The 22405-nt window shown below is 37.0% G+C and overlaps 1 protein-coding gene and 1 long non-coding RNA gene across 2 annotated transcripts in view; both read left to right on the forward strand.

Moving 5' to 3' along the window:
* Positions 1-1934: 1934 nt before the first annotated feature.
* The window catches only part of HIF1A (hypoxia inducible factor 1 subunit alpha), a 41814-nt gene continuing 21343 nt past the window's right edge, over positions 1935-22405 (forward strand). Inside the window, exons 1-2 of the mRNA XM_060619988.3 lie at positions 1935-2308; positions 22079-22269. Coding sequence (XP_060475971.3) covers positions 2274-2308; positions 22079-22269 — 226 coding nt within the window. The 5' untranslated portion in view covers positions 1935-2273. The remainder of the gene's footprint in view (positions 2309-22078; positions 22270-22405) is intronic.
* LOC145715568 (uncharacterized) lies at positions 14603-21148 on the forward strand. Its single transcript, XR_014137821.1, has 2 exons — positions 14603-17742; positions 17985-21148. It is a non-coding gene; the product is annotated as an uncharacterized LOC145715568 (long non-coding RNA).

The raw sequence follows: 22405 nt of genomic DNA on the forward strand, positions 1-22405 counted from the left end.
GAAAGAATATTTGTGGATTATATTAACATAATAGGCAGTCTTGGATAGTTAAAACTAGCTGAACTGTGACAGAAGCCCAAGTAATTACTACCAGCAGAAGCACAAATTTGGGGGCAAAAATAATAAGAATAATTTTTAAAAGCCCACCAACAATACTCATATTAACATTTATTGATTGCTTACTGTGTTCCAGCAACTATTCTAAGTGCTTTAAATGTATTATCTCAATTATGCCATAATTCTGTGACATAGACATAAATGAGTAAACTGAGGCACTGAGAGATTAAATAACTTGTTAGTGTCAGAGTCTGTCTTCAAACTCACTCCTGACTGGTATCAGTATGTTTAACATTGAGTTTTCAGCATGTCAAATTAAAAGGTTTGTGTTTTATAGAGCTATTCTTTTCACAACTAAGAAAGAAAATATGAGTAAATATTTTTGGTCCTTTCTTCTTTTCAGGCCTTTCCAATGGTATTTTTCAAGAAGACATATCATTCAGCAATGTAGAACTAAAACTTAAAAAAAAAAACCAACATTAAGATCAGTCTTTATATCTTAATGGGTCTAGTGAATCGGTTTTTAACAGAGTTTAATGCTATGTTAGATGGACTATTGTTTTTACACAACAATATAACTGAATCCAATATAGATATCCACATTAATATACCACTCTAAGCTAGATTGTAACAATATAATATGGCAAATATGAGAAGTAAAATAATCCAGCATCAAGTGGAGATAAAAGCGCAATGATTTTTTGTTGAACTCAAAATACATTTTTCTTTCGTTTAAAAGATTTACAGGTTTGAAATATATTTTTTCAAAGGCAACAACTGATTTTTATTCAGTAGCTTGCAAAGTCATGTTAGCAAACATAATACTGGCCGCCACCATGTCGAGTTAACTCCGGTTCAGCAGTCCGCTGCCCAAGTCTGGGCAGGGGGTTAGAAGAATCCTTCCTCTTTCCAGTCTATACAGTGAATTAAAGGTGGTGAGTCTCAAACTAAGAGTCATCTTCCATTTTTCCCAGTCCATCTAAGATTATTGTGGGCTTTTTTACAAACAACAAGAAAGTCTACCTAAAGCCATTTTCCTTCCATAGCCCTGAAATTCTGGTTTACGCTTTTATTAAAGCCACTGACACCTATTTGTAAATGCTTAATTTCAGATTTTAAGATTTCCCTGCTACCTTAACTACTTCCCTTGAGAAGTTTACAGCATGAGGAGTTTGTCTGCTTTATATTTTTATTTGCATTTACTCAGTAATCAAACTTCTTCATAGAAAAACTTAGTGGACAGGGAGAGTACCCTTGCGTTCCATGGCAAAAAGGGCGCTCGGTGACAGGGCCCCCGTGGTTGGACAACCTGGCAAGAAAAACCCCATTGTAACATATAAGCAAAGGGTCGAAAGAGAGCTGCCACGACGTGAAAAGTCTGCTTTGTTGAACTGGGGCTCAGCAGAGCTGTCAGCAACCTTGCACAGCACAGCCACAGAGGAGAAAGGAAGCGCAAGACTTGCTGCACCGGGAGCAGGAAATGCGATGCAGGCTTGAGACCCAAATCCCTTCTCAGCAGCGCCTCCCAAAGCCAGCCACTGCTTTCCCTAGGAGAAGGCAAAGCGTCCCCAGACCCAGGTTGGCCGCACCCCAGCTCCTTTCTCTTTCCTCCGCAGCTGCACACAGACGAGCACGTGAGCCCGGCAGCGCTTCCCAGCTGTGCCTCAGCTGACCGCTTCCTGATTGGCTAAGACAGACGTGGGCTGGGGTGGGACTGGCCGCCGGCGTCGCTCGCCATTGGCTCTCAGGGAACCCGCCTCCCCCTCAGGTGAGGCGGGCTTGCGTGAGCGCGAGCCGGGCTCCGCGGGCGGGCGCGCCCCCGACACTCTCCTCCCCCCCCCCCCCCCCCCCCCGCCCCATCCCGCGCGCCCCCGAGCGCGCCTCCGCCCTTGCCCGCCCCCTGCCGCTGCCTCAGCTCCTCAGTGCACAGAGACGCCTCGTCTGAGGGGACGCGAGGATCGGCCTCGCCGCCGCTTCGTCCGGTGCTCGGGGCCCTGACAAGCTGCCTGAGGGGAGGCTCTTCTGAGCCGGACCTGGACCCTTACGATTGCCGCCTGCTGCTCCTGCCTCCGGGTTTACGAGTGGGTTCCCGCCTTGCACCTCCCACCTCTGGACGTGCCTCCCCTTCTCTCCTCGCGTGTGGAGGGAGCCAGCGCTTAGGCCGGAGCGAGCCTGGGGGCGGCCGGCCGTGAAGGCTTCGCGGGGACCGATTCGCCATGGAGGGCGCCGGCGGCGCGAACGACAAGAAAAAGTAAGCCCCTTTCCTCCGTCCGTCGCGTTCTCCGCCGGCGCCCCCCGTCCGCCCGCCGCCACGGGCTCGGGGGCCAGCCTCAGCGCTCCGGAGGGGGCCGCCTTTTTGTTTCTGCCTCTTCTCCCCTCCCCTCTCTCCCCCCAGCCTCGCCGGCCGGGCTCCCCCGCTGCCCACGTCGCCATCTTGTCGTGGGGGGTGGGAGACGCCTCGAAAGTGCTTTCAGGGGCCGGGGGCTGAGCCCCGCTGGCCCTCCCCTCCCGGCCGCCGGGGCCTCGCGCCGCCCTCCTGCTAGCCTTGAAAATCACCCGGCCTGCCCTATACCCCCATCCGGGTGGACTTTCCCTGGCCCGAAAACCCCGGGAAGAGAGACGAGCCGCAGCTCGGTCGCCGCCGTTTGCACCCGAGCTTCCGCTCCTTCCCGCCCCCATTCTCTCCAGTTCCATTGAACACTCGGCCCTGGGGCGGACCCTGCGCGCTGGTCCTGGCTTCCCAGTGGGCTTGGGGCCCTGGGTTTCCCACCCAGGGGCTCGCGTGGTCAGATGAGACCTTACGGTGCGGTTGTCTAGTCGCGGCGGGTGTCTTTGCCTTTGTGCACTAGGGATTTGTCGCGACGGCCTGAAGATGCTAACTTTAGTTTGCACGTGCAGGTTTTGTTTTGTTTTAATCGCCTTGAAAAACTTGTCTAGATTGAGGAGTCGGAGTAACGGGAATTTGGCGAAGTAGCAGCATTTTAAAGAGAACATCACAATTGGATTCTTGTGTTTATATCAGCTGTCAAGGGAGCCCAGACGTTATAAATTAATATGTGAGATTGAAAAAGTATGTGATCGCAGCAAGTTTCAATGCAGCATCGAAATTTTTAGAACGGTCTCATTTTCATGAAATTGAAGCATATTAAAGGAAAACCTTCAAGATGTATCCGAAGTAAATAATCATTCTGTTAGAATTTAATGCAAGTTTTTAAAACACCTTAAAGTTTGAGTCTAAATGGTACATTATAGGATTAAGAATTATAAATGGATCCAGTGGGATTGAGGCCCCCCCCACCCCCAGCCCCGCACACAATTTGGTACATTTTTGGTATTTTAACCTTTGTGGAAATCGTTTTTAAGGAATTGGAGATTTATATAGTAAGAGTTGTGGTTGGTAGACTGGCTTTACTCCTTAAAGTCCTTCCACTCTTCTGGGAGAGATTAAGATTAACTTCCCTAATCAGTATTAGCAGAAGATAAACTTGTTTATATGTTCTTGCTATTTCGTAGATACCATTTTGGTCCTTATTTCGTAGAATGATAAATTCTCTTTGTACACCAGAGAAAGCCCTTATAAAATTCAAAAAGTGAGTAAATAGGCCTGGACTTAATTCCAAGAGTTGACAGGAATTAATTGCAATTATTTTTGCGGAAATGATTACAATGCTTTTAATGAAATGATGAAGCTGCTATATTATAAACGTGAGGCAGATTACTTCTGTGTAGTGCCAATTTTCAGTTCTTATTCTGTGCTGAATCATACTTAATACTGTGCATCAAGTTATACACCAATCATTTCTTTTTTATATGCAATTCTCTTTAATTGTAAATTCTTTGCAGTTAGTTGAGATTATCACAAGCAGCTTTAATATATTTGAATTAATTAGTTACTGTGCATCACCCCCCCCCCCCCAATTCTAAATTAGTTCTTAGATTTTGCTCAGTCCCATGTGTTATTTTCAAAATACTCTCATTTGGAAATTTAGCAAACTTGAATCGGATTGCATCATATTTCTTAATATAGAGGTTCTTATAACTGAAAAATTAAGTTAAACACTTAATAAATAGCTACTCAACAACATTTAGATGTTTGTTAAAGATATCTGGTTTTTATCCTTTTCTAACTAATAATTTTAAAACTTTCTGAAAAGGTAACTGAGATTGAGGGGCAAGGTACTTTCTTCTTACAATTTTTCCATTTTAAATGTGCTGTAGAGTCCAGTTTGGGAAGACAAATTTGTCTTCTTAAAGATGTTCTAGGAAACTAAAAAACTGAAGGATTGGAAGAAATCACAACAGGATGGAATAGTTACAATAGATTTAACAGGGAATTTCATGTTGATTTCTTAGTGGTAGGTAGGGCCTGGACTTAATTTAATAGCACATTAATACTGATTTTTAGATTTCAGAGTAATGTCAAGAGGTTCATTGTTCTCTTTAAGGTGTTAGGCCAGACTCCTTCAGTTTCCAAAAACAGTTATTGGATCGTTAGAGTAAAATTTCTGAGAATGGACATTTCTTAACTTCTTTAACTTTGGCCATTAAAGCCAAGAAGCTCTCATTTATTAGTAAACTTTTCTCTTGTTACAATTGTACTTTGATTTTCCTCTTTTTTGAAGAAGAGCATGGTTGGTAGTTGAGAGTATAGGATCTGGACCTAGACACTTCTAGTTAAGAGTCCAGTTTTTTCGCTTGTTAGCTTTGTGAGCTTGGGCAAGTTACTGAATGCTGTTGAGCATATTTCCTCCTTTTGGAATGATAATAATAGCAACCATCTCAGTGGTTATTGTCAACATTACATGAGATAATGTTCACTGTATGTCTGGTTTAGGAATCTTGGGAACACTGTATACTTGGAAATATGCATTACCTGTTAAAGTTCTATTTAAACTTCCACAACACTTAAAAACTTTTTTGCAAGTGTTTCCAAATATTTATGTTAGTTCTTCTCCCCGCCTTCATAGATTTTTTTCTAAATCTCCTAAAAATGAAGGCCAGCATTGGATTTAGAGCTTTAAAAGGGGTTCTTTTCCAGTTAAAACAGTATATCCCTGGGTTATGTTGGCAGCTAGCATCAGTTACTCTTCTTGAGCATCTGTTCTCTCTACTCTCGGGTCCCTTCTTCACAATTCCTTACCCTGCTGTTTCCTCCCCAGATAGGCCACTTGTATTTACTTTGGGCATCAGAGATTAGAGTTGTAAACAAATATACTAGGCTTAGAGTTTATTTCAGTAAGGTATGTGCAAGTAACTTAAAGGTATGTGCAAGGAGTGGCAGTAACTTAAAACATTTTTTGTCTTGACTACACAGTTAAGAGTAGATAGTTGCATAAATACTTATCTTTGCTAAACATGGTGAGTTGATAAAATACTCCTGGTAAAACATGTGAACCTACACAATAGAAAAACTCCTCTGCTTATGCATTTCTCCAGGTAAGACTACTGGCCTCTGTCTCAAGGCAAGGCTTCAAGCTGTATGTTAGTCTGATTTTTTGAGGCTTGATTTGTATGAAGTCTGTATTAGTGCAGTCTTTTACCCTGAACTGTGGTAGTTTGTTCCTGTAGTCCACTGGAAAGCATTTTGTGCCGTTGGGAGAATGTCCAATCTTTACCTGGTGATTTCCATTGTCTGCAGCACTAATGGTGTGTGGGCCCAAAGTTAAGATTTTGTGGTTATATTCTATTGTTGTATATTAAGAATGATGTGTAGGAGGCTGAGGAGGATTAGTCTTGACTGATGTTTTCTGAAGAACTCCTAACAGTTGATTATGTTTGCTGGTGAAATTAAAAAAAACTGTTACCATACATGAATGTTAAAGATTTGGATTAGATTACTGAGTTTGTTCATAGATACGGCCTCTTAAAATGTAATTTTTAACATATAGATACTTCTTAAAATAATATATTCTTTGTTAAAATTTTTTTTTAATGTTTTCTATTTTTGAGAGAGGGAAAGGGAGACCCAGAATCCGAAGCAGGCTCTAGGCTCTGAGGTGTCAGCACAGAACTCGATGCGGGGCTTGAACTCCTGAGCCGTGAGATCATGACCTGAGCCAAAGTTGGGATGCTTAACTGACTGAACCATCCAGGCACCCTTAAAATACTGTATTTTTATCTAAGATTGTTAACGTAAGTCTGTTTATAAAGTAGGAGAAAATAATCAAAATTAAATGTGTTGTTAGTTTTCTGTTAAGAAATTGATTTTAATTCGTAAGAATGTTCTCTTTTTATCTTGTTTCTTTTTTTTTTAATGATGGGACTAACTATCCAGTTGGTGGATTTTAGCCAGCTTTCTGCAACTTGTGGTGTATGTATTGTGTATGTTTTCTGCCTAACTACAGAGCTAGAAAAAGAATTTGAAGCTAAGTCAATCATATTGCTCAGTATTTTTGGTAAAAGTTTGGCAAGAATTTTTGAAATAACTAGATCTTGGAATTATAAAAATAATTTTATACCTCTCTTTCTTGGAGCATCAAGAATTAACTCTTTTGTATGTATATTGAGATTTAGATTAAAATTCGCGTTTCTGCAATAAAGACTACCAAACCCATATCATTTGCCAGACATGACTCTTTCAGAAAAATGGAATATATAAAATCTACATTTATAAAAACAAAATTTAAGTGATTTCCTCATGACTTGTTTTTCCATAGCTTTTGAAGTGATTGTGAGGTTTTTTTAAAATTGTGGTTAAAAAAAAAACCCCACATAATGTAAAAATTCCCATCTTAAGCATTTCTAAGTGTGCAGTTCAAGAGTAAGTGTATTCATGTTGTTGTGTAACTAGAATTTTTTTACCTTGTAAAACTGAAAGCATTAAGCATTTCTCCTAGTTTCCCCCTCCTAGTTCTTGATGACCATCATTCTACTCTGTTTTTATGAATTTGACTACTGAATACCTTACGTATGTGGAGTCATAAAGTTTTTGTCTTTTTGTGACTGGTTTATTTCACTTAGCATAGTGTTGTCAAGATTTATCCATGTTGTAGGCCTGTGTGAAAATTTCCTTATTTTTAAGGCCAATATACACTACATTCTGTTCATTCATCTTTCGGTGGACACTTAGGTTGCTTCCACGTGTTGGCTGTTGTGAATAGTACTGTTATGAACACGGGTGTACAAATATCTCTTATAGATCTTGTTTTCAGTTCTTTTGGATATATCCCCAGAAGTATGTTGCTGGATCGTATAGTAACTATTTTTAAGTTTTTAAGGAACTGCCATACTGTTTTCCATAGTGGCTGCAACATTTTATATTTCCACCAACGGTGCACAGGGGTTCCTATTACTCCATATCCTCCCCAACATTTGTTAATTTCTGTTTTTGTGATAATGACCATTCTAATGGATATGTTCAAGTGGTTGTATTTTAAGGGTTTGTGTGTAATAACCAACTTAAAGTTAACAACAGAGAACAGTTGCCAGGGGAAGCTTTATCGGACATGAGGTTAAGCTTCTGTAAAATGAGAATTAAGTTTTTCTAGGGACTCAGATTTGATCTGCCAGTACATTTTCAGAAAAATACTTATTGATTAAAATGGCCTGTAACTGTTTTGTTGTTAATAAAGTTACACTTAATTGGTAACTTATTTTAAATGATTTTTAAAAATAATTGAAATGACTTATTTTCATAAGAAAATCACCTCCAAGATGATACCATTTAGTTCTGGTGATCTCAACTGTTGGAGTATTTCTTCATTTTAAAATTTAATTTACTTATAATATTAAACATAAAGATGATTTCACGGTATGATTTTCAAAATTTATTGTTTTGCAAGTGGTTCAAAAATCTAGTGATGGAACATAACTTATGGTGGTTCTTCACCTACTTGTTTTGAAAGTCACAATATATTTAGGCAAATTAAGTGTCTGCCACTTAATACTGCAATTTTCACTCATTTGTAACAATTTCCTGTGCTGCTTCTCTTTTCCTAATAGTTGGTGAGAATCTGTTTTGCCAACTGAAAAATAAGATTTAAAGGCAGTAAGTTTAAGTCTTTAAGAGTTCTGATATATTTCTGTTCTTAGAGATCTTGTGAATGACCCTCTCTCCTTTTTTCAATTATAAAATTGAAACATTTCAATGGGCAAGATCACAAATGGGAATAATTGGAAGCTTGTGGTGTAAAAGAGAATACACACAGTGAGTTCTTAATAAATATTTGAATGAACGAAGAGAAGGCAGAGGAAGATTTTAAGGTTTTTAAAAGGTTTTTTGGAAGTCATGATTGTCCTCTCTTCTATGTCTTAATTTTCATAGGAATTTTTCTTATGCTTGGAAATGCCTTGTGTTACTTTGGAACTTCCTTGAATCTTGAAATTTATTTTTTTTGTTCTTTCAGAAATGTTTATAGTATCTATTAGAATCAGGCAAAAAAATTTTGTTAGTAAATACAGCTATATCATACATACTTGGCCTTGAAAGTAAATCAGTACCCTATTTTAAGGTATGTTAAAACTTAGTGCTTGCCAATTCTATATTGGAGCACTGAGTAAAAAAAGTTTACCAAAAGAAGCATATGTATATGACTGCAGGAAATTCGCTAGTTAAATGTATGGAATGCGTCTTTACCTTGTTTCATCTTTAGCAAATGTTTCTTAAGTCTGCTCTAAACTTTCAGAAAGTTTGGACCAGTTTATAGTCTCCAGCAGTGTTGGAGAGTGCCAGTTTCTTGTACTTGGTCATCATTAAAGTTTGCTTCAAGTATGAAATACTTGAAGTTTATAAGTGTATTGGGATGCTTTCTATTGCAGTGAAGAGACATAACTCAAGCTAGTTTAAGGGGGTAAGGCAGTCATGGGCTTACACATGACAAGATACAACTCAAGCTAGTTTAAAGGGGTAAGGCGGTTAATTGGCTTACACAGTCTAGTTTTGGTTGAGAGAATAGTTAAATCCAGAGTCTCAAGTGATGTCCTCAGAGTATAATTTCTGACTTTCTCTTGAATATTACTTGGTTTATATGTCTTTGTTCTATATGCATGTTGGCCTTGTTCTGCCATTGACAGGCTATCTGTATGGTATGAAAGATGGTACCTAGCATTCCCATGCCTGCATTCATAGAGTTTGTGATTTAAAAAATGAAAAGAAACTGGCTCTTCTAGTATCCATATAGCTGTCTCCTGGATTAATGCCAGTTTGCCCTGCGTGGACTATTCATTTTTAACCATGTCGGTGGGGTTCCCTGATTACATGAGTCAAATGTCTTATTATAGTATTTCATTGTCTTGATGTAGATTATTCATTATCTCCTTATCTAGGACTCTTGGTCATTGCTGGTATTGTAATGAATGGACTATAGGTTTTTGTTGCAAATCATCTGAATTCGTATTCTACAGATACCAACCATAATTGTTCTTGCTGTGCACTTTGGGAAGCTTAGAGTCTCTTCTGTGGATTAGGGTTTTCATTTCAGTTTCCTTAAGAAAGAAGTAGAATGACTAATGGCTAAGAACTTAGGTGCTAGAGGCTGGCTGCTTGCTTTGCCACTTACTAGCTATGTGGTCTTGTACAAGTTACTTTACATCTGTAGATCTCACTTTCTTCATCTATAAATTAGGATAAGAATATTTGCCTTTTAGGATCATTGTGAGGATAAAAAAAGATATTAACTCATGTGAAACACTCAAGAGTTCTTGGCACAAAGTAGGGGCTTAATAAACTAGAAACTATTATTAGGTTCATATTATAATTATGTTTTTTCAGAAGAGTTTCACTCTTTTGAAGTCTCATATTTAGAATCATTCAAGCCTTCTTTGGGACAATCTAAGAACGGATGGTATCTTTTGGGCCACACCATTAGTAAACCTGTAATAGTAGTAGAATATTAGTGATGCTTTTCCTCTACATTGGTTTTTTTTCTCCACGAATGCCTGGCCTTTGCAGGTTAAATAAAGATATTTGTGTGTGTGTGTAGATGTGCTGTTTTAAAGTAATTTTTCTGGGGTGTTTGGGTGGCTCAGTTGGCTAAGCGTCTAACTCCTGGTTTTGGCTCAGGTCATGATCTCGCTGTTCATTAGTTTGAGCCTCACATTGGGCTCTGTGCTGACAATGTGGAGCCTGCTTGGGATTCTCTCTCTCCCTCTTTCTGCCTCTCCCCTGCTCATGCTCTCTCTCCCTCTCCCTCTCTCTAAATAAATAAATAAAACAAAAACATGTTTTAAAGTAATCATTCTTCATAGTGATAATGGTAAAGGAAAAAAAAATATTCACAAGGCTCTTTATTTGGCTGTTAGAGGATGGCAAATTAAGAAAGCCTATTTTTCCATACTCTTTTGGTGTCAGGAAATCATTAAATGTCTTTTAATCTGTTTGCAGAGGAGAGTTGGAAATTGCTTGCCTTTGCAGATAACATAGCTAAAATGATTAAATGGGTTATATGTTAAACCAGTAGTCAAAGCCTTCACTGTGAATCGAGGAAGTACTATTTTTCTTGGGTAATGTGAGCAAGTTGATTTATTTCAGTGGTTCAAAAAATTTTTTTCAACCCAGGACCATTGCTCCAGCACCTAACCACTTGACCTGTAACAGGTTATTGTATATTCATTTGTTTAGCAGATATTTGTGCATCTAATTTGTCAAGCAGAGCATTGAGTTGTTGATGGCTCAGGCCACAGTTGAGTAATTAGTTTTTGGTGTTGATGCATCTGTTATGTAGTCCATCTTTTATTTTTTAGTACAGTGATTTCAAGTTTGGGGTTCTTGCAAAATGTAGACCAGGATTTAAGTTTTGTTATTAATACCAATCATCACGGAAGCATCCTCTATAATTGTATTTACTTATTTGGCCAGTCTGCTTTGAGAATTTTGACATACACAGAAGCACTCTCATAAAACAGTCTATTCATTTCTGGCAGCTTTAAATGTTAGAAAGTTCTTTTGTTCCAGTATTTCTTGACACTGACCAATGTTTAGATCTCTTTTGGATCAAAGCAATCCCTGTGAACCTTTGAGATGTACCGTCTGAGTGTGCACTTTAAAAAAATGTAACTATTCCTTTTAGTGATCATTTGGTACCGATTTGATCATAAACAAATGCAACCTCAAACATAGAAAGTTTGTAGCAACAATATAGACTTATGTAGAGATTATTTAGATGATCCAGAATATGATTTTTCCCCTTTTTCTTACATTGCCACGAGAACAGGAACACAGTTTAAAAATTCATAAAGTTTACCTTCAATACTGTTTTAACTCTGTTGAGCAAAAGCCTGCCATCTCTTAATTCCCATGTATTACTCTCTGCATTTGAAAAAATCACCGAATCTGTATGACGTCCTTTTCAAATACTTGAAGGTGGTTATTTCTATTCCTAAGTAAAAACATCCCCAAATTTCTTTAATTTTTCCATTTAAAAATTATTGAGCATCTGATTTGTGGAAAGGCATAGGCTATATTAAATATGGGAGCTTCAGTCTTCGGTGGAATCTGAGCCCTGCCACTTACTAATAGTGTTACTTCCTTTATATAGACAAGGAAACAGGATCAGGGGATTCATTGGGAAAATTTATTGGGTAACATTGGATAGGATTGATTAATGTAGGTGGAGGACCAAGACATTTGCTTAGGAGAGCTTTTTCTTTGTCATTGTTTCCAGGATCTTCATTATGGTCAGGGTTTAGAACTAAATAAAAATCTTCAGCTTGTGATTTCTATGTCTACACCTTTATTTCAATACATGTGAATTTTTTTATTAAGTACTTATTGTAACTTACATATTTTCTGTTATATTTAAGCAAGTAATTAAGGGCACATTCTTCTGAATACATACATCCACACACACATGTAGTGTCATTGACCTTCTTTAAGTTCCAGTGTCAGTTCTATTAATATAATAAAGAAAACAAAAGCATTTACAAGCTGAGGTGGCTAAAACGTAAAGGGAGAAGAGTAATAGAGGAGGTGATGTGCTTTGGGGAAAGCCATTAACACATAGCTGTTACTCAGGGACAGTGATTCTCAAGCCCTTTGATGTTTGTGACATTCATAAAGAGATTTAAAGGTGAATTTTAAAAATTGTTTAAAAGGTTTGAAAAAATCATTCTGTGGTTATTATGTTTTTTAATTGGTCATCTTTGAAGCCTAATTATGCTCTTGTATTTTATTACTCACTTGTCACTGAGCTGTACCATTCATTAGCTTCTTATTCCTAGCAATTGTGCCTCATTCTACACAGCATCGCCCAACCCACTGAGTGCAGTGTTCTGCCTGACAAACATAGTTGTCTAGTATGTATATGTAGTTGCAGCTAAAAATAAATTTTTCTTATTGTTCAAAATTTGCTGGCTAACCTGTTAAATCTCTGCTATAAGACCTGCTGGTGGTCCTCAAATTTCTGTGACTTAATCACCTGGGTGTTTACCTAATATAAGGATTCCCAGGTACCCACCTGTAGACATTCGGATTTGATAATTTTGGGATGAGATTCAGGAATTTTTAAACTTTACAAGCACTGATAGATGAAATACAAACTTTGAATAGCTCAGAGTGCTAAACAGAATCATCTGAGAGATTGTTTTTTGAAAGACACATTCCAGGTCTACCATTTGAATTTCCAGGGTTGGGATTTAAGCACAAATACCTGGGAAGAAAGTTCCATTACTGATGATGATGTATATCACAGATCAACCAGTGTCTAATCTAGTCTAAGTCCTTAGTGTATTTTGTAGTTTTTGAGTTCCTAAGTATTTGGCAATGCTAATATATGAGAGATTGGATATGTTTCCTGTACATGTAAAGCATTTGGGCAGATTGAAAAAAAAAAAAAGTTAACCATTTTTGGGTGTTGAACAGTCTTTTACTTCTCTGGGAATTTTTGAAAGACACATAAAGTATTTTCTTAGAGTAGAGGGGCTCAAAGTATTCTCCAGAGCAGCATCATTGGTACCTACCTGCTAACTTGTTACAAATGGAGATTCTCAGGCCCCATCCAGCTCTCCTGGGTCAAAAACCCTGGGTAAGGCCCAATAATCTGTTTCCAGAATCCTGCCAGTTGATTGTGATACAAGCTAAAATTAGAGTAATAGCTTCACATACACATTTTTGGTTTTATATATCTAGTACTTCATATATAGCAGAGGATCAAAGACTTTTTTGAGAGGCCCAATACCAATTCTGAACCAGGAGAGAGATGATGTAAATCACTAGGAATAATCTAAAAACAAAAGCATATTCCTTTTACAGACAGAACTTTAGTACGTAATATTGTCAACAGATGTAAATATGTTAGCTAATTAATAAGTTTATTTAATGTATAAATAGAACATTTTCACATTAATGCTACCTCAGATGTGATATAGATTTTTTTTCAGAATGTACCCTGAATTCAAAACCGTAAATCTTTCTTCCCTGTTTATTTTACTGCAGCATTAGAAAATCGAGTATTAAGCATTTCTGTGAGGTTATTGGAAGGAGAATAATCTATCTTTTCCCTAATTGTGGATATTTCCAAGATATTGCCAAGCTAGTAAGATAGTAAACACTTAAACCAAGAAATTTAAGTTCCTTTCAAAACTCAAATAAGTGTATGTATACTGAGTATTTTTCTTTAGAAACCATTTCACTTGATTTTATAATTTCAGATTAATTATGAAATGCCAAATTTAAAAGCCAATAATTAGATGAGAACGAGAGACTGAAAATATTAAATTATATTGCTTACTCAGTCACCACTTTCCGTTTCTCTGAAAGAAATATGATCGTTCCTGCTTCATTTCCAAAATGAAGGAAACATTTAACTCCTTTCTAATTAGTCTTTCTGGAAAACAAATTGAAACGTTAGATGACTACTTCTTTCAGACTTTTCTGACAAATGCAGGTACATAATAGTATCAGTTCACCGATGAATTTTGAAGTACAAAATATTCTGTGATCTTGCCATCTTGAAACTATGAATTTGCTAACTGTATATTGTGTTTTTCAGGTTTTATCTAAGCATTTGTAAGTTACATGTCTGTATGTATATGTGTACATATATACATACTGATTTACATATGTACACAGGTATTATACACAGAGAGAAATGGATTCATATTCAAATTTTGTTGTATACCCTCTTCACAATACTATACTGTAACATCTTCTATAAGCACAGATTAATTTTTGTAGACTTTTGTCTTGTGTCTTAAATTTTTGTTATTTGATTTTATGGAAAGATTTTTCCTAGGGCAAATGTGTCAGTTAGGGGATTGACCTACTAACTGCTACTGAATAAAGACAAGAAACATAATGGTCTATTTGTCCTAGAATGTAAGCTCCATGGGACAAGTAACATGGTCTGTTTTGTTAATCAGTCTTGCTGAGAACAGTATATGGCTCAATGGAGATGACTAAGAAATACTTGTTGAATAAATGAATAATATTCTTTAACATGAATATCCTAAAGGTTCATTTTTAAGTTTATTAGAAGTTAGAAGACATTTTCCTGGAGAAAATAGTTATAAATAATAACTAGCTGTCCTGAAAATGTAATTCATGTTTAATTTTAAATGTCACTGTTTGCAGTTTTTTTTCCATTAAGTAAGGATATATATTTTTAAACATTATCTGTTTGAAGTATTAGGGTTTTGCAGCAATTACCAGGTAGAAAATAGAACAACAAATCTTATTAATCGTAAGAATACTCGAAGTAATAGATCTGCTTGTCTAGGGGTAACCTCCTCTTGAAAAAAAAAAGCCAATAAGATTAGAAATCAACTTAATAAAAATTTTCATGTCTTATGATGAAAATTACAACACTTCTTGAAAACGATTTTAGAAAACAGTCAAATCTTGTGTTTCTAGCTATGCCAGGAAGACATAATTATAAAGGTGTTGATTTAATTGATTAATAGCATTAACTACAACTCATGCATTTACCTGACCACATCAGTTTAGGAATAAAAAGTAAAAGACATTAGAGTATAGATTAGAGTGATAAGGGAAATAATCTTAAATCTTTAGCCTCTTTTTAATAAATTGGTATTCTAGTTTCTCTACCTTCTCCCTTTGCCTCCAGATCTCTTCTCTGGCGGCATCACTTGCTCTCTCTTTGGTGATATAGTATTGGTGCCACTCACTGTTATGCTGCTAGGTGATTTTTTTTTTTAAATCAGTAGCTTTTCTAACTTACATCTAGTATACCCACCAAATGCTTACTTACACTTGAAAGTGCATATCCATATAATCATGGTAAATCCAAATTGTATGCTTTGTTCATAGTACTAACATTATTATTCTGTTTAATTATGATCATAACCTGTAGGATTACGGGAGCACTGATGAAGCACATATTCAGGGATCCTAAAACAAATGTTGAAGGGTGGGGTAGTCAGCCTTCCATGGGCTGAAGTCAAAGTCAAATAGATTAGGGCTAAATACTAAAGCCAAGTGGAACTTACACACATCTCTACTAAGAATACAAAGGTAAAGATGAATGAGGCAGTTTCCTGCCTCCAAGAAGCTTTGAGGATTGTAGAGGAAGATAAGTACAGTTAACCCTTCAGCAATGCAGGTGGTTAGGGGTACTGACCCCCTGCACAGTTGAAAATCCATGTATATATTACTTTTGACTCCCCCAAAAATGTGACTAATTGCCTTCCCCTCAAAACTTGACTGTTAACTGGAAGCCTTACCGATAACTATTAACACATATTTTATATATGTTTTATATACTGTATTCTTACAATAAAGCAAATTAGGGAAAAGAAAATGGTGTTAAGAAAATCATAAAGAGAAAATAACATTTATAGTACTATATTGCATTTATCAAAAAAAATTCCATATATAAGTGGATCTACACATTTCAGATCTGTGCTGTTCAAAGGTCATGTGTATGTAGCAAAATAACCAGAGTGGTGAAATTTAGGGGAGAAGAACAGTTTTGGAAGACAGAGTAGAGACAAAATAATGCTGGGTTGAATCTTAAAAGTTTCTCACATAAATTTGCCAAGTCACATACTGAGAAGGGTACCTCAGGCTGAGAGAGACTGAGCGAGAAGGGAATGAAATATGTTTTTGAGTAACTGCAGTGTGACCAAAGGAATAGGGAATAATGAGGATGAGGAGATGGACAGGGAACTAGCTAAGGGAGGGTTTCTTTAGAAAATAGATGTTGTCCTGTGTACATTTGATGGGATTTTAAGCAGGGCATAATATGAGATTTCTGACTGTGGAATGATAATTGGGTAGATATTTGGGTGAAATTAAAGCACAGTAATAGTGAAATAGTTCAGTCAATGGTTCCCAGATCTAACTGTATATCATATGCATCTTGGGAGTTTTACAAACCCAGAATTTTGGGCCCTGCTTCAGATCTACTGAATCAGAATTTACGAAGGTGGAGCCCAGAAGTTTGGAATGTTGAATGCCCCTAAATAATTATGATGCACCTAGACCAGCATTTGAAAATATAGCACTAGGTAACTATTTCTACAGTAGGCTAAGTGGGAGGCTATCCTGCTTGTCACTATATTCCTTATAACTTGAACAGTGCATGGTAAATGCTCAATAAATATTTATGTAACAAATATTTCTTGAATGAAAGAAGTTATTCTGAGGTTCAGGAAGTCCACTTCCCATCTTGTGTTTTGGTTCTCTATAGAGTTGTTTTCATGAACTGAGCTAATACATGAAAGTGTTTAACATAGTGCCTGATACACATTAAGTGCTCAATAAATGGTAGAAGGGGAAGATTTTCTTTGTCTTTTTTCTCTTACGTTACTTTGTGTGATTAGGTATCTTGGCAATTGGCTTATGCTTAGCCAGCTTTGAAGTGAGTATGCAGATTGGTTTTACTTTGGGGATCCAGATGTGGAGCAAATAAAACACCAGCAATAGTGAGCTGAGATGTTTGAGTGCAGTCTGGTGGGATTATATGAGGTAGATTGAATTACTATCCTCTGATTCTCTCCCCTTAGTGTTGGCAGTATCCACTAAAGGCTGTATTGCTTTGAAGAGCTGGTGGACAGTGGAGCCCAGAGCATCGCCATTGTAGGTGCTTTTGAATTAGGATTTTGGATTTATAAGCGGATACCAGGAAAGAGCCTGCCCATGAGTGCTTCTGAATGGCTTAGAGTCAAGTCCTAAATTCCAGAGCCAACCCCTCTACCTCTCCTTTATGTCTTGGGAGATGTGTAGACAAATTTTGAACTTTATAATGCCTGGATATATGTATACTTACCTTAGTAATTAGAATTGAATTTCTGAGAGGTAGCATAGTCTGTTGTTAACAGCATAGTTTTTAGAGCCAGACTGCTTGAGTTTGAATAAAGCTGTGCCACTTATTAACTCTATAAACTTGGGTAAGTTATTTAACCAGGTTCCTTATTTGTAACATGGTGATGATAATAAAAATTAAGTTAATTGATGAGAAATGTTTACAGTACCACTGTGTACATAGTATAATCACCTTGTATAGGAGTTTGGATTGAAGCTGCAGGCCAAAATGCCAACTAAGAACATGAAAATTTCCTTGGAATTTCCTCTGGCCTGAGATTTTAAGAAGTGCAGGGCAGTTAAAACAGTGAGATGTACAATTTTTCACCTATCAGCTTCACAAAAATTAAAAAGGTAAAAAAGACCCATAATACATATATTACAGCAGAGTGTGTGGAGAAATAGATAAACACATTCATGAATTTGCAGAGACAAAAATAGTTACAGACCTTTTTTGGAAAGGTACATTTAAATGCCACATCCTTGGGGTGCCTGGGTGGCTTGGTTGGTTAAGCGTCTGACTTCGGCTCAGGTCATGATCTCACGGTCCGTGGGTTTGAGCCCCTCATCGGGCTCTGTGCTGACAGCTCAGAGCCTGGAGCCTGTTTCAGATTCTGTGTCTTCCTCTCTCTGTGCCCCTCCCCTGTTCATGCTCTGTCTCTCTCTGTCTCAAAAATAAATAAACGTTAAAAAAATAAAAAAAAAAATAAATAAATGCCACATCCTTTAGATCATGGAATTTCACTTCAGAAGTTCTGTCCTGTAGAAATACCAACATAAGAAGTGGAAAACAACAACTTGTACCTTCAAAGCCAGAGTTTTTAAAGCAGCAAATAATAGATTTGAGAGACTTTTTTTAAAAAAATGTATACATTAACTTTATTAGAAACAGGGTGCCTAGGTGGCTCAGTCGGTTAAGCATCCGACTTCAGCTCAGGTCATGATCTCGTGGCTCATGAGTTTGAGCCCCACATCCAGCTCTGTGCTGACAGCTCGGAGCCTGGAGCCTGCTTCAGAATCTGTGACTGCCCCACCTCTCTGTCCCCTCCCCAGCTCATGCCCTGTCTCTCAAACAATAAGTAAACGTTAAAAAAGAAAAAAATAAAAAGAAAAAAAAAAAAAGAAAAATAGGATGAATCAGTTCTTAACGTTTTGAATGATTGGCTCTAACTTCAGGTCTTAAAGTCACGTGTATTTATAATCAGGAATGTTAATAGGCTTTTCTTTTATAATTAGACAACAAAAAGAGATGAATTAAAATATCTGCAATTATTTTGTGTTCTTGTTAATCTAAATACTAAGCATTCTCTGTAAAATGGCTATTGCCATTCAACTTTGTATACAAGAAGGTTAGTGACAGTGGCTCATTTTCCTAAGTGTATTTTCTATACAAAATAATTTCAGATATAATTTAGTTAGCTTCTTGTCCAGTGCTGTATGTTAAATAGTGATGAAATAGTAAGTGTGTGAAAACTACAGTACCACAAAGATCAACTTATTTTGCTATTTTCCTCAAATGTTAGTCCTAAAACAGTCATAGAGATGGTAAGCAAACTATTGAAAAGATAGATTTTTTACTATACTCTTAACTGATTTCTACTAAGATGTGAAATAGCACTTTATACAGACATGTCAGTGCAGAACTTTACTTGATTTGTACTTAATTAAAAACAACAAAGATGGAATTGATAATTTAGAGATATACAGTACCTCATTTGCATGCAGAAAATCTGCCCATTTTCTTCTGATCTACAAAAACTTTTATTTCGCAATCTAAGTAGTAAGTAAATAAATAGTACAGGATTCATCTCTGTGGGACCCAGATGCTGTGGTTTGCCCAAAATAATTTCTTGGCTAGTACTTTAATTCTGTGGGGTATGACCTGATAAAAAGAGCCTTCTTCTGAGTAGACAAGAAGCTGAGCTGTGCTGATGCTGAAACTCATAAGAACTTTGTTGGTTATAGCTTTAAGCTAAGAAATGTTTTAAGAGCCCCCATAGTCACATGTGTGAAGAACATCTTATAAATTCCTATATTAAATCTTTATTATAGGTCTCCTGATTGCTTTATGTCTAGATAGATTATGTAATATAGGACACAATGATTTTCATCACCTTCATCTAATTTAGGTTTGTCAACTCTTGAAATACCCTGTTACTTGTTTTATTGAGGCTTATTTTTCTTCCAGAATTCTGGCTCATGCTCAAATTCTTACTCTCCTAGTCTTCACTGCTTAAGTATATTATGCTATAAATGTTTTATCCAGGCTCACATTTCTTATGGATTTGTCTTATAAATTTAGTTGCCACATCTTTAACAATATTGTCTTCAGAGTTCTGGACAATACAAGTGTTTCTAAAGGTGTAATCACCATGGTTAGCTAGATCAGATACCCTTTAAAAGCATATGGCAGGTAATAAAAGGATTTAAATTTTTTAGGAGTAAAAATTTGGATAGTCATTTGTTGGTAGCTTTAATTTGGTTGAGTAATTAACAAAAGAAGCCTAGTAAGTCTGATGAAAGTTGTTGATAAAATTCTGATCACCTGGACTAATTGTGACATTTGAACTAATATTCAGGTCAATTGGTCATCACACTTTTTTTGCTGGCTTTACTTGAACTAGATAGTAATCTGATTTCCACTATCATCCCTTCCTCTCACCTGCCAATTCAGAGGGGAAAGGGAGGAAAGTTAGATGCTAGAGCCAATAGGGACATATTGGATCTCTCTCCCCTAGAAACTCTGGTATGTGTATAAAATAGATTTTGAAAACTATTATTATTTTACATTCTAAGTTCAAATTTAAACATTCATTAAAAGTTAACGAGAACAGTGAGGCAGTTCTAATGCACATAAAAAATGAAGTTGCAGACTGTTGACATTATTGAATTTTCATGGTAGCCTCAGAGTCTAATTTATTTTCATGTTTTTTAAAAATTATACAGCATTGGGGTGCCTGGGTGGCTCAGTTGGTTAAGCGTCTGACTCTTGATTTTGGTTCAGGTCATGATCTCACGGCCCGTGAGTTCGAGCCCCGTGTCAGGCTGCACATTGACAGTGTGGAGCCTGCTTGGGATTCTCTCTCTTCCTGTCTCTCTGTTCCCCCCCCCCACCAAAATAAATAAACTTAAAAATATTATATGTCATTAAGAAAATCTTGATTCACATAGATCACTAGTTATAAATAGTAATAGTTTTTAATAGCTTACCTTAAATCTCAAAATACTCAAGTAAAATTGATCTAGATGCTTGAGTTGAAAAATTTGTATCAAAGTTCAGTTACTAACAACAGCAAATATTCACATTCCTTATTAATGTATAAAAGTCAGATACACACAAAAATTTAAGTGTTAAAACTAGATTATCACTGTTGCACAATACAACTGTTACTCAACATAATGGGAGCATGTGCTGAGAACCCTGCCTGTTTTTTTGAGAGTGTTGCTTCTATGAACCTTGCAGTTTTGCAGATCATTTGGAGGGAGGAGAGATTTGAGGTAGATACAATTATGTGCTTCATTCGTAGGATGTAAGGAGGATTAAGTGATATAATGCTGACAAAGTCCTTAGCATAGTGCTAAGCGCTTAATAAATGGTAACAGTCGTTTTCAACATTTAATAAATAATTGACTTAACAGAATTAGGTTGAAAGTCATAGGAGCATGCTGAGTATTTGAGGTAGAAGCAGCATTCTTCCTTAAGATAAAACACTGGAAGAGCAAACAGACTTTGGAGTGAAAAAAACACCTTGTGTTCAAATCCCGTCTGCTAATGGCTGTTTTTAGCCTACTGTATAACCTCATCTGTAAAAAGGGATAATATTTACCCTATTTACAAATTTTGAGAGAACTAGGCACCTGGTACGGGGTAGCATTTGGCACATAGTAGGTTTTTAATAAACAACAACTCTTAAAGAAGCTAAGGACAGAACCAGGGTTAGCCTTGTTTACCTCCTCCAGCTGGGTCAGGAGGAATAGATGTTTCTACACAGTCAAGCAAAGGAAGGTGAATGTCTCTGCTTAGGAAAATCTTTCTGACTTTATTCTTGGAAAAGTTCCCTAAAGATACATCCTTGTTTTGACACCTTTGTTAATGTTTATTAACCTGTTTCTTTCAATTCTTAGTATTGTGTCACATCTTTTTTTTTTTCTTCTATACTCCTGCCTTTATTTGGTACTTGTGCCAGTAAAGAAAAGGGACTGCTAAAGAGGCTGCTAAGGGAATAAGCAACCTGAAAATGGTAACTTCTTACAGCTGCTAATATAGATTTCTTTAGCTTATAGTCACTATTGCTCATGTGGTAGGGTAGAAGAAGTTGGGAAAATATCAGAGTCCAAAGAAACAAGTCAAAAATCAGTTTGTAGCTGTAACTGTTCTGCCTGCTTAACAACTCCTGTTTTCAAGTTAATATGTACAGCTTTAGTTTCTTTAGACTTAATGGTGCTTTCTTTATGTTGAAACTACTTCTGAATGGCTATGAGGGTGCACATACACAGGCTACTTTTTAAGACTTTGGCTAAAACAAAATATCCTCTCTAATTTGATATGCCAGGAAGGAAATACCTGTTTCAGACAGGTTTAAAGCTCCATCTTGGACTTCTTTGTTAGAGTTCCCTATGTCTTCAGTAATCCAGAAATTTGTGTATCTGTCTCCTACATTCTTACTTTACACATTCATGTAATAGACCAATCTCTATATAATTACATGGCATCTTCACATTGTTTTATGGAAAGCAGAAAAATGTAAAATTAGTTTTATCCAAGCAAAGGCAAGCTAACTTATATAAATTTTCTTTTTCTGTCCTCCTTTTTTTGCTCAATAGGATAAGTTCTGAACGTCGAAAAGAAAAGTCTAGAGATGCAGCGAGATCTCGGCGAAGTAAAGAGTCTGAAGTTTTCTATGAACTTGCTCATCAGTTGCCACTTCCCCATAATGTGAGCTCGCATCTCGATAAGGCTTCTGTTATGAGGCTCACCATCAGCTATTTGCGTGTGAGGAAACTTCTGGATGCTGGTGAGTCGTTTTACAGGGGCGTAATGAGCCTAAAAATTAGAAATTAGAAGTAATTAGAAGGTGGTCATACTCTCTGTCCTTTAATGTAATTTTTATTACCTGCTTTTAAAGCTTCAGTAAGGAATTTTTAGGATAC

This window comes from Panthera onca, chromosome B3 (assembly GCF_046562875.1).
Source record: "Panthera onca isolate mPanOnc1 chromosome B3, mPanOnc1 haplotype 2, whole genome shotgun sequence".
Lineage (NCBI taxonomy): Eukaryota > Metazoa > Chordata > Mammalia > Carnivora > Felidae > Panthera > Panthera onca.